Source organism: Phoca vitulina, unplaced genomic scaffold (assembly GCF_004348235.1).
Source record: "Phoca vitulina isolate PV1807 unplaced genomic scaffold, GSC_HSeal_1.0 scaffold65, whole genome shotgun sequence".
In the NCBI taxonomy this organism is placed as follows: domain Eukaryota; kingdom Metazoa; phylum Chordata; class Mammalia; order Carnivora; family Phocidae; genus Phoca; species Phoca vitulina.
The window spans coordinates 11,269,645-11,282,385 of NW_022589768.1; the positions used below are offsets into that span (position 1 = coordinate 11,269,645).

The 12,741-nt window shown below is 49.3% G+C and overlaps 1 protein-coding gene across 1 annotated transcript in view; it reads left to right on the forward strand.

Annotated features, from left to right (window-relative positions):
• The window catches only part of ST8SIA2 (ST8 alpha-N-acetyl-neuraminide alpha-2,8-sialyltransferase 2), a 91,030-nt gene extending 78,937 nt beyond the window's left edge, over positions 1 to 12,093 (forward strand). The window contains exon 6 of the mRNA XM_032392126.1: positions 10,521 to 12,093. Coding sequence (XP_032248017.1) covers positions 10,521 to 10,806 — 286 coding nt within the window. The 3' untranslated portion in view covers positions 10,807 to 12,093. The remainder of the gene's footprint in view (positions 1 to 10,520) is intronic.
• The last annotated feature ends 648 nt before the right edge of the window (positions 12,094 to 12,741 follow it).

A 12,741-nucleotide genomic window follows, 5' to 3' on the forward strand; every position in this document is an offset into this window, starting at 1 on the left:
TCCCTAACACTGCTGTGCTAGACACCATGCTAAGAATTATGTCATGTAATGAGAGAACTAGAACCAACATCCTATTTTAAAGACAACAAATTGAGCCTCAGGTGGTAAGTAACTTGTACGAGGTTGCATGGCTGGTAAGAGACAGATCAGGACTCCTCCCTTGCTCCTGATCACCACCCATTTGCCCCTGTGAACTAACCAGGAAATAATGACAGGGGCCCTAGAAGAATAATGTGGGGAAGGCCAAAGCCAGAGTTTGAGCTTATGAAAATATTAAGAAAAACAGAAAGGGGGCTCCTGGGTGGCTCAGTCAGTTGAGCCTCTGACTCTTGATTTCAGCTCAGGTCATAATCTCAGAGTGGTGAGATGGAGCCCTGTGTCAGGCTCCGTGCTTGGCATGGAGCCTGTTTAAGATTCTCTCTCTCTCCATCCAATCCTCTCCATCCACCCCTCCCCACCCCTCCCCCCACTTAAAAAAAAAGGAAAGAAAAACAGAAAGGGTATTTTATGTTTCAAGTAAAAAGAACCGAAAAGTTAAGGCCAGGCAGTGTAGAGGCTATGAAAGACAGATGGGAACTGGACTCTTGGTTCCTCTTCTACACCTATCTTCTCAGCAAAGGAGAGCTGTCTTTTACCTGGATAGCATAATGAATGAAGCCTTTGGTATCACTTACAATCCCACTTCACTGCCCTAAACCAGGGGTTCTCAACAATGGTCCCTGAACCAGCGGCATCAGCATCACCTGGGTAGTTGGTAGAAATGCAAATTCTCTGGCCCAGCCCAGGCTTACTGAATCAAAAATCGTAGGTCTGAGGCCCAGAAAGCTGCATATTAACAAACCCTACAGGTGATTCTGAGGCACAGTATAAGTTTGAGAACCTCTACTCTCAACAAAACCAAGACCTATTAACATCCCAGGAGATATCATGCACCAAGACCACTGAGCAGCTGGCCCTGATCTTCCCCAAATCATACAAAATTGGAAAAGGACAATCTGGAATTGGCCATCCCTACCCCAATTTTCTAAACATGGGGAAATAATGGACTCCAGTGAGCTTGTTGTCAACCCCAAGCCAGAGCTTCAAAATGGTTATCAGTGCAATGGCTCAGGAACACCTGAAGATGAAGAAGCAAATATCAAGACCAGATGTCCTCATGGGAAAACAACAAGGCACACTGCCCCAGTCTTCTCTTCTGAAGGAGGGCAGTAGACAGGTAGGCCCAGGATCAGGGTAGTCATTTCATATCTTGGGTTAAGTCAGATACTTTGACAAAATATTTCTTGAGCAGCATGGAGAACTGTGACATTTCAGGGAGTAAAAGGGAGCAAATGTTAAGTCTCTTCTTAGAGAAACTTTGTAAGATAGATACTATTTTCATCCCCATTTTACTCACAAGGAAACAGGCTCAGAGATGTTAACTGAATTGCTCCAGGTCACTCAGATGAGGAGGAGGGAGACTAGAACCCATGTGTATGGGTTTCAGTTGTGTCTACTGCCATCCCCCTTCTCATGTCCTTGACAGACTGACCACAGTCTGTTGACCACAGACACCCAAAAGACTAATTAATTAAAGGTTGACTTCGTGGGGATCTCTAAGAACACACCACTGGCCTCCTGCACTGCCAACTGTCCCCATTTTTACCAATGACTTAAATGAAGGCATCAAATGTCTCCTTAGCCAGTTCACAGAAGACACGACTTTGGGGGGATTCCTAATAATCGGGACCTCAGAGTTGAATCCGAACTTCTTTTGATGGGCTGAAACAATGAGCCAATCTAAGAGGGAGAGATTTAATACGGACAAATGCAAGATTCTGTACTTAGGTTCTAAACAATTGTACAGGTGCGATGAGCAGTACCAACCAGCAGCAGGCGTGTGGCTGCTCAAAGGGTAAGATGATCTTAGATCACAGTGACGGATGTATAATGGTTTGAGAGTCAAGGAGGTCAGCGATGACCTTGGTCGAATCCTACTTGGAGAGGTTTTGGGTCCCAGTCTGGAGATGGACCACAGTGGCAGAGAAATTCAAAAGTCAAAAGGTTTAGGGAGAGAAGTATCCAAGGAACATGAGAGCAATCTTTCTTCAGTTAGCAAATATTTACTTGCTATAATCTAGAAGGCTCCAGGCCTGTGCTGGGGGAACACAAAAATCAATGAAACAAGGCTTCTGACCTTGAGGGGCTCACAGATTTGGACTGCAAGGCTCCAGGTGTAGAACTAGGGTTGAGAAGTCATCTACACGGAGTCAGGTTTCATCTGGGCCCTGGGAAGAGCATTCCAACAAACAGAGGTCATCTGAAATGAGCTTGGTTGCCTCTTGTTCCGGCAGCAGTGAATGCCCCTTGCTGGGCCATGACTTGGAAAATCCGCATCCTACAGAGTTAGTGGATGAGTCTGCCAGCACTGCTGTAACAAAGGACCATGGGCCAGGTGGTCTAAACTGGCAAGAGAAAGTTACTGTCTTGTAGATCTGGAGGCTGGAAGTCCTTCTGAGAGCTCTGAGAGAAGAATCTGTTCCAGGCCTTTCTCTTGTGGAGGACCATCTCCATCATTATCTCTGTGTGCCTGTGTATCTCCAAATCCCCCCTGCTTATAAGGCCATCAGTTGGATTGGAATAAGGGCTACCCTAACAACCTCATTTTAACTTGCTTACCTCTGTAAAGACCCTTATCTCTAAATAAAGTCCCATTATGATGTACTGGAGGTTGACCTCCACAGATGAATTCTGAGGGAATATAATTCAACCCATAACGGGTGGGCTAGAAGGTCACCCTTTCCACGCAGAGATTCTTTGATTCATCAGACCTGTGCCAGGAGAATCTCTAACCACCGCGTACTCTGGACATTCCTGCCCGTCTGAGGCAGTTACTGGGCCTGGGCATCTCAGGGAGGGGGCAGTGTGGTGCAGAGAAGGCCTGCTCTTTAACTCTTACTGGCCCTGCGCCAGACTGAGCAGCTCTTCCAGGGGGCTTTGGGCTCTGCCAGCCTGCAAGAGTGGCACAGTGCCCTGGCTGGCTGTTGGCAAGGGAGGTGAACAGCCCAGGGGAAGGACACCCAGGCAGTTGAATATGGCTGCAGGAAGGGGAAAACTCTGGTCTGCAGATGGTAGTGAATGGCTCAGATTCAATTACAACAATGAGGAAGGCTGTGACCCACAGAGAGGGTGGCCCTCGGGCAGGAAAGCAGCCCATTGCCTGGCCCCATTTAGCCACCCAGACCACAGGCCTGATGCAGAGGAAGCCTGTGAATTGGTGCTTAGTTAGGCACCCAAAGTGCTGAACATCAGCCCTAGGATGGCAGGGACCCAGCAGGCATCCCTGCCAGGGCTGGAGCAGTGGGTCAGCAGAGTGAGCATTGCTGCCTGGCAGCAGGGAGCAGAAACCTGCACGCTGGACAGGCAAGGGAGTAAGCATGGTGCAGAGAATGAGGCAAGACCAGCGCAGGCTGGAGGTGTCCCCTCCCAGGCATGCCCATCGCCGTCCCAAGAGCATGTCCCCAGGGCCGTCCAGCAGCTGGGTTCCGGTCTCCTCCAGGGGACACGGAGTGTGGAAGTATATTCCATGGCAGTGATACATAGAGAAAAAGAGAGAGGTCTGTGGTATGAAGGCACAGATGGCATTTCGTCATTTTTCATAGATTATCTCTATTTTTTTCAAATAGCAATGCACATAGTAAAAAGAAAAATCCAAACAGTATAAAAGGATTTAAAGTGAAAAGCGAGTGAGCCCTCCTCCACAGAGGCGGCCTGTTACACTGGTTTTCTGTGTGTATTCTTCCAGAAATATCCACTTTTACACATAAGAGAGCATGTTTTAAGCATTGTACCTTGCTAAATTCTGGAAACTATTCTACATCAATACACACCACGTTGCTCTCCTTCACAGTGTCTGGACCATAATTTATGGGAGCAGAAGCCATTGGTGGGCATCGCGGGTTTTTCCAATCTTTGGCTAGTATAATCGGTGCTACGGTGATCATCTTATACCGACATCTGCACACGTATGTACATCTAGAGGCTCGCTCTTTAGGCATGCCATCGCTAAAAAGAGACGCATGTAAGCGTTGTTAGTTTTTATAGCGGTTACCAAATTGCCCTCCCTGGAGGCAGGTACCGATTTACACTCCCACCTACGATGATTGAAAATGCCTGCTTTTCCATAACCTCACCAGCGTGGTAGATTACCGACACTTGTTCTCTTTGCCAATCCAGTGGAAAATGCCATCTGATTGTTGTGTGAAATTGGATTCCTTTATGAATGAGGTTAATTATAATTTTTTTTCGCATTTGGAGTGGTATCAGTTTAGATACCAGAATCCAGCCAGGAGTTTTCACCCCCAAGATGTGGTCTTTCTGGATCCCTGCTGGGCCAGAGGTGATCCCTGTGGGTGAGCCACAGTCTCTCGACTCCCCTGGGGACCCCCCCATGTAGCAGGAGGAAGCTCTGAAATAATCAGCGTCATGATTTTTCCTCCTTTCTTTTGGCAACAAATGGTCTAGGGCACCACCAGCCTGCCTTTCGCATGTGCAGACCTGTGGGTTTGTGGGAAAGCCAACCTCCTTGGCTTCTGCCAGTGCCCCCCCCCCCAAGGGAGACAGTAGCCTCTGCTTGCTCGTTTTCACTCCTGGCTTCATTAAGTAGAGATTTGTGGCGCACCCACTTTGCGCGTGAGCTATGCTAGGATCTGGGGTTATATAGGAGCAGGAAGTCAGTCCACTGGCTCACAGAATTGTAACTTGTAGGGGAGGAGAAAGTCAAGTAAATGAATAATGATAGCATAGAGTGATAAATGCTATAATCAGAAAAGAGCAATGTACAGGGCACAAACCCATCCGGGAAAGTCCGGGATGTAACATTGAAGCTGAGACCATAAGAAGGAGTTGCCAGCCAGGAGAACGGGGAGTTGGTGGTGTCCTGGTAGGAATGAAGAGGGTCCTTACAGCCGTGTGGCTGTGCAGGCCAGGTGGTGGGAGGGATCTCAGGCCCAGGTCACAAGGACTTCACAAGCCCTGCCAAGGCCACTGGATGTTGTCCTGGGGACTCCGAGAGTCTCTGGGGAGTTTTTGGTGGCATGGTCATCCTTGAAGTTAACCTTGCTTACTTGAGTGAAGGGCACTGGCTTGGATAAGCATTGAGGCCTGGGGACCAGGAATCTGCCTCAAGCATCCATAGGACTTGGTCAGCTCTGCATTCCAGCCCCAGATTTTGAGACAAAACCCCCAGCTCTCCATGCTCTCAAACTGGGCAGCCTCATCCTGAGATGTTCCCCAGGATACCAGAGCCCTAGGCAGTGTTCCCAAGGAAAAGACGGCAATGGGCTATGGGCCCGCAGACCAGGGCCCAGGCTGCTGATGTGGATAATTGGAGACCAGGGGTCTGAGGGCCCTGTCCCATTTTGCTGCTCATCTCGCACAAAACATCCCCAAGTGTCCCATGGCAACCACCTGTAAGGCATTCCTGCTCCTTAAGGGACAATATGAGCTATGTTCCACAAAGTGCTTTTAGCGTCTTAGAGAAAGCCCCTTTGGTCCCTTTTCCCAACAGTGGCAGCCACTGTGCTTGCCACATACTGAGCCCAGGAATCCAAAAGGACAAATGTGCTTTGGAGATGATTTTGGCAATCCTCATCTATAGCTGTCCATGCTCATAAAATACGGCGCTTAATCGTCTTGGCAATTGGGGTAACCAATTCGAAAAATAATTACTGCCTTCTTTGAGATTACTTTGCCTTCTAATTAAAATCTCAAGACTGGGATATTAAAGGTGCATTGTCAATACAACGTTCCCGGATGCACCCAGCTAACCTCATTTGGGAAGGCAAAATTAATTAGTTTGTGTTTTAACACCCAGCTGTTATCCTGAGGAAGGAAATCGTCTACAAGTCGGCCACACACACAGTCTCTAAATTGGCCAGAGCGACTGAGCGGGATAGAAAGGAAATCAAGGGTGATTTGTTCCCGCATAACTCAGTCAGCTCCTATTACAAGCTGCTCATTAAACGGCAACCCCGCGTCCCTGTCAGACATGGCTCAGGAGTGTTCTTGTTCACCCGTGGAGGCAGAATGGGAAATAAGTGGGTCCCTCCGTGCCACTGAGCTCCCCCTTCATTCTGGAGCTTCCTTTGCTGTTAACACCTCTCCCAGTGATTGATTCTTGGGGGAAAGCCGGCAGTGGATCCGAGAGGGTGGGCACCTCTCTCCCTGTCCCCGACGGCCGCAGGTACAAAGCTGCCTGCCCCGCTGGTTTCCCTCTTCCTCCTTTTCGACTTCTTCCTGTTTTCCAATTCCATTTGAGTCAGACATTTGCTGAGCACCCTGGAAGCCAGGATAATAATGGTTCTAGGCTGTGCGACAGTCACGACCCCCCAGCCCCTCGTGGTTTAGCACAACAGAAGCTGATTTCTCGTTCATGCAAAGTGTGATGCAGGTCGCCACCCGCTCTCTTCCAGCCGGTGATCCAGGGATCTAGGATTCTTCCTTCTTAGGCTGACACCGTCTTTACGGGAGGCTTTGAGGTTCCCCGAGGCAGAAGAGAAGGTTGGCCCCCAAGGGACACACTTCCTGTCACAGCCTATTGGCCAGAACTGGTCACGTGACCCCAGCCCCATTGCAAGGGATGCTGGGAGGTGTAGGCGGGCACATGGAGTGTTTGTTGAGCGCTTCTGTCCCTGCTACAGTGCCCTGGCTGCCCCGTGCATGGAGCCAGGTGCCTCTGAACCCCCTCCAGGAGTGTGAGGCACGGCTCCTGCTCCCGGGGAAATGCCCGCTCTGTTCTGTGTGGGAGGCCAACCCGTACAATCGTGAATTATCAGGCAGGATTGATAAGCACAACAGGAGAAGTAGAAGCAAATTTCATGATAATGGGTGGAAGTGATTACCTCAGCATGAACTAGGAAGAAGAGGGTGGAACAAAAGGAACATTTCCAGGAAGATGTAATGCATGTGCTTAGTTTTGCGGGGGAAGGGGAAGACAGTTCACGGGGACATGAGGAGGAAAGTCCCATCGGCAGGCAGGGCACAGCCCGCGTCCGTGTAACCTCAGACCTCCTACAGATCAAACTCTTCCCTCCCCGTCTCTGAGCACAGCACTGATGTCCTGAAAAGAAACTCATTTCCGAAAGCCTTCTCACGCTAAGGCCTTACAATCAGAAAATAAACAAACCACAAATCCCTAATATGGCATTTGTGACCGGTGTTAGGACTTGAATTTGCTCAGGGAGCAAATAGCGCTATGCTCTCGGGCAGGGACACTGCGGTGGCTTGCACTTCCCTGGGGAGGGTCAACAGCCGCTAAAGCCGGCTCATGCCGGGCGCGACCCTCCCAGAATCGCCATGGGGTGGGAAAGGCCCGAGAACCAGGAGTGGGGAGGCTAGGCTGCATTTTATCTAAGCCCTGTCTAACCAGCTGCGGGAGGAGCGCCTCTACTCGGGCCTGTCTGCCTGGACTCCCACGTTTTCCTCTGGAACCTGAAACAAGAGGACAAGTTCAACCTAGGAGGCCCATGGATCACCCACAGATATGGTCTGTTGACTCACACAACAGGGCCTCAGATGATGTTTTAAAACGTTTTTTAATTAGTTACCAACATTCAAAAATTTGGAGAAATTGCATAAAAATCCAGATCTCTGATACACACTTTGGCACTACTATACTGGACAACAATAAAACTGGCTACCCCTTTAGATGCCACAGTCCCACCACTCCCTGTTGCCTTGGCAACCCTGAGGCCAGGCATTGGTTTTCCCTACACACATCCCAGCTCTCGGCTCACTCAGTAACATCCCCTGCCAGGCCACTGGGCTAGACAAGTTCCCCAGGCACAATAATCTTTAAAACTTGACAACTATTCCTGAGGCTTACTCTTTCCCTTATTTTCTCTAAATATACCTTATTCTTAGCAGAACCACCCACCAGTGAGAGCAGGGCTTCTTAGCCTTGGCTACACATTTGAACGACTGGGGGAGGTTTTAAAAATCCCAGTGTCCAGCCTGCACCCGGAGGTTGCACTCAGGATCAGTCCTCTTAAAGCTCCAGGTGATTCAGTGTACAGCCTAGGCCGAGAAGCATTGAGTCAAAACCAAAAATACAATGGACTAGCTTAGGAGGGGGGTGAGCTCCCCATTATCGGAGGTGGTTAAGCCAAGGTGGATGAGCACTTTGCAAGGATGTGTGGGGCGATCCAAACATCAGCTGCTACTCTCCTGGGATTCTTGCCTCCTTCCACTTCCCTGCCTTTGCCCCTCAGCACCCTCCCAAGCTCAGCTCAGCCCCATTGAACCTACAGTGTGCACGTGATCTAAGAAGGGCACCTTATCTCTTGAGCCTCATCCTCAGCACCACGCACCCCCCAGGCTTTTCCCTATTACTTCCCAATTGTGTTTGTGGTTAATGGAGCCATTAAGCTCCCTGCCTTTGTCCCCTCCATCTGATTCTGGGTTGAAAAATTCAGCCACAGGGAAGTTTCTTGGCCCAGACAGGATGAAATAGGAGGAGATGCAAGCAAAGTGGTCTTCAGCTGACAGGCTTACGACAAAAGACTGGTTGTCTAGAGGCTCTCCTGGAGGTCGGCACAGTGCCCCCGAGAATCATGTTCATAGGATGGGGTGGGGGTCCTTGAAATATGTTTCATTATATCAAATATTACATGATTTACTAAAATTATATGGGTTACTAGGAATCTGTAACCTTGTCTGTTTCAAAGGCTAACACCTCCTCCTCCAAAAAAAAAAAGGATTTAAAGTTAACTTTCTGGAATGTCTTGAGGTTTCCTTTATGGGTCTGCAGAAAGAACCACTTGCAAAAGGAAGGGCATGCTTGATCTTCTAGAAAATCTTCCCCCTGCCCACCCAACTTTTCCCTAAAAGCACTGTGAAGAATATGAAACAGTTTCAACTTTCAGCAATGTGTAAATGTTTTGCCTGGCATACTTTTGCTTCTGGCGTGAACGTAATTGGTTCGTTTGACTATATAGTCACACCTGTCACTGTGCTGAGGTGTCATCAGGAGCTGAGCTGGGCTTGGGGAGTGGATGTTTCTCACAGTGGCAGGTGGAGCAGGTGCGATGAGGCGCACAGAGTTTGAGGACAGAAAAGCACGACCAATGTCTGGTATGGACACACAGTAGTGAGGAGTTGGTGGTAAGGAATTCCATCTTTCCACCAAGGCGTACGCATTGCATTTAAAGGGATTCAGCTTTTTATGAGAAATAAAGAGGTTAAACCACACATCCCAGTGAGTTCTAAATCCAAGCAGAAGAACCACTGTGGAAAGCCAAAATGGTGGCAAAGAGAATGGACGTTTTCCCGCTTCTGGAGAAATGTCTAGATTTTGTTGAAACTTGGAGATGCCCTGGTCTGTGGCCCATCATCGTATAGATGTGAAAAATTAGGTCCAGCAGGGAGAAGCGACCTGCCCAAAAGCATGCAGGTAGCTGTTGACAGAACTTTCACTTGAAACTCAGGTCTAAAAAGTTGGTAGCTCCCCAGACCTCTGTTTCCTAGTCTGTGGAATGGAGATGGGTTCTTCATCACTGCTGTCTTGGTTAAGGTAAACTGAGACCCTCTATGTGCAGAGGTAGCTCAGTGCCTCGCCCAGCACTGGGGTCCGTTAGCCCAACGCCATGCTCTTCCCAATTCTCCATAGCTCCTCTCATTACCCCTGCCAGATTCCTAGGTAGAAAGCGGGAACTCCCATTTCAGAAGGGGATATGCCAAATGCCATGACAGGCCTTGAGAAGAGATCATGGCAGAACCCGGCTTCACCAGGCAGAGCACCGTCTGGTGTCCCCTCAGCTCTCAGGGAAGCCACCCAAGGTCAGAGGTGGGCAACCTGCATCAGAGGGGTGGGGGTCCTGCGGGCAGGGATGGGAAGGAAATCGGATGATGCTCAAGGGACAAGGAAGTCAGTCTCTGCTGGAGTCAGGAATGGTGACATGCAAAGGGAAGCACCATGGGACCCTCCACAAGGGGAAGATGGGGGCACCATGCAAGAGCCACCCCTTTACGGGGGGTCTGCATGCAGCAGCCCAAGCAGCAGGCTGCCACACCCACGTGTGTCATCTGTGGCTCTCTCTCTCGTGCTCCCACAGCAGAGGCCAGGAGCATGGCTGCAAAGCCAAAAATATCTACCAGCTGGCTCGTTATAGAAAAAGTTTGCCCGCCCCCACTTTAGATTTCAACAGGCCTGAGCCCAGGTCAAGGTCCTGCCCTTTCTACCTAGGTGACCTCGGGCAAGCCACTTTTGTATCTGAGCCTCATTTCTGCATCTGTACCTACTGCCAAGCTCGTCATGTTTCCATAAAAATCATATATGTGAAAGTTCACGATGTAGGGAACAGTTCTGTTGCTTAATAAAGGTTGGTAGTCAGTCCCCTGAGAAGGGAACCGGGAATCAGTGGCTGGATTGGTCTCCACCGCTCCTGGAGTGGCAGGAGGCAGGCTGCTGGACAGGTTAAAATTGTCCTCTTCCTGGAAAGGATGATTCACAAACTCATATTTCTTTTTTTTTTTTTTTCCAGATATTGGCTGACCAACAAAGTCCACATCAAAAGACCCACCACTGGTCTCTTGATGTACACCCTGGCCACACGTTTCTGCAACCAGATCTACCTCTATGGCTTCTGGCCCTTTCCACTAGATCAGAACCAGAACCCCGTCAAGTACCACTATTACGACAGCCTCAAGTACGGCTACACCTCCCAGGCCAGCCCCCACACCATGCCCTTGGAGTTCAAGGCCCTCAAGAGCCTGCATGAGCAGGGGGCTTTGAAACTGACTGTTGGCCAGTGCGATGGGGCCACGTAAGGTGGGCTCCCTGTGGGACTCAGTGGCTCACATTTCCTGCCAGCTACACCACAGGCAGATGGGAGTCGGGGTGGCGCAAACTGTAGAACAAGCAGGCTAGTGGTTTTCTTTGTTAAAGTGTAAAACAGTGACCAGAATATATATATCTATACCTGCATATATATATTGACCTGAGTATTTATAACTGTGTGGTGTTCATCTAGCATTAGGCAGATAAGCCACAGGAAGAAGGTGTGGAGAACCCACCCAAACTGGATTGAGACTCAGTCCATCTTTAGGGGCAGAAGGACTCGACATGAAAAGAAGCCAGTCCCATGACTTTGGATGACAAACTGCCTCCTGGGTTGGACAGATCTTTGGGCTCATGGATGAATGGAGAGCCACCTCTTGGCAGCGACCCTGAGCCTCTGAGACACCTGGATTCTGGGTGAGCCAAGACCCAGAGGGGACAACTTGACCCAAGTCTAAAATGGTGCTGTTGACAGAGGAGAGGAGGTTGAGGGGTTCAGCCTGGCAAAGAAGTACAAGGACCCCAAGAAGCAGAGGCCACTTCAGAGGTGTGGGCCTTGTTCCACAAACTTAGAGTTTAACTGTCCGAGGGACGATCCACGGTGGACCCACCTGTCCCAGACAGGCTTCCACAGCTATGAAGAGAAGGCTAGAGAAGTAACCATGAACAGTCTATACTCTGGCTTTGCAAGAACCACCAAGAACCTGGACAGAGCAGGCAGATGACCCTAAAGAGCTGGGGTGTTCCCCTGGCATTTTGGAAAAATTGAAATCTCCCGCTCAGGGGCAGCACTCCACCCCACAATAAGGCAGAAGAGTGTCCAAAATGTGGTGGTTTGGTGGGTGTTCTTTAAAGCAACTAGAGTCCACCAAGGAGGAAGGGACCCTGGGATTTTACCCGCTTGGTTACCCCCTTCCTGCTTTCTTAGAATGTCACATGAGGGACCATACTGTCCCCTTCTGCCACCAGAGAAGCCACAGCAAAAGCTTGAAAGGGCCCCGTCAAGATAAATGTCATCCTTTTTAAAATACATATGATTGCCTTTCTGGGTGCCTCACAGAGCCCCAGAGTGTGAGACCTGAAAGGGTGTTAAGCACCTCGCTTCATTTCTCTGTGACCCCTCTGTTTCCTTTCTGCGTTGTGCACTCGAGGGGCCTCTGCAGCCATTTCTCATCATCTTCCTATCCTGATGGTCACACTAGCTGGCACTGAGCTCCAACACGGAGCTTCTCCAGTCTGCAGGGAGAGGCTCCAATGTCCACCCCCACCCCCACCTACCCATCCTCCACACAAAGGCAATGATTTTAGAATTTCACAAAATCCTTTTTGCCCCCTATGAAGATTAATGGTGAAGACTTTTTTTTTTTTTTTTTTTAACCCAAAGCCAAATGCAGTATCCAAATACTGGGCATAATCTCCCTGGGGAAATCTGGGCTCCATGCCAATCACTTAGGGGCTGGAATCAGAGGTCACATATAGACAAGCATTAGGCGGCTTGATTTGTTGGATGTATTCCCTTGCCTGATAAATAACACTGTTTTAAAACATATTTGAAAGATAAGTAAAAAACCATTATCTTGAAGGTGAAGGGAGTTAAGAAAAGTAACCGAGATCTGCTCCCAAGCACACAAGACCGGACAAAATTAATCAGAGGCAATTCAGACCAGGACGTTTGCTCTAAATTAATGGCTGGCGGGCAGCAAACGGAGGCAGTGGGAGGATGCTCAGAACCATTCACCCCGCACGTGGGTGCTCCAGCTCCAAACCCCAGCTGCGACTGCTACCCTGCATCTCTTGTGTTTCTTCCCTTGTTGTCCTTGCTGTTGATGCTTCAAGTCTGAGATTTGGGATTTGCATTATAAAATGAATATTTAAAAAAGCAACAGCCCTAACAGCCTCTGTGGGAACTGCGTGGTTTGGACTCC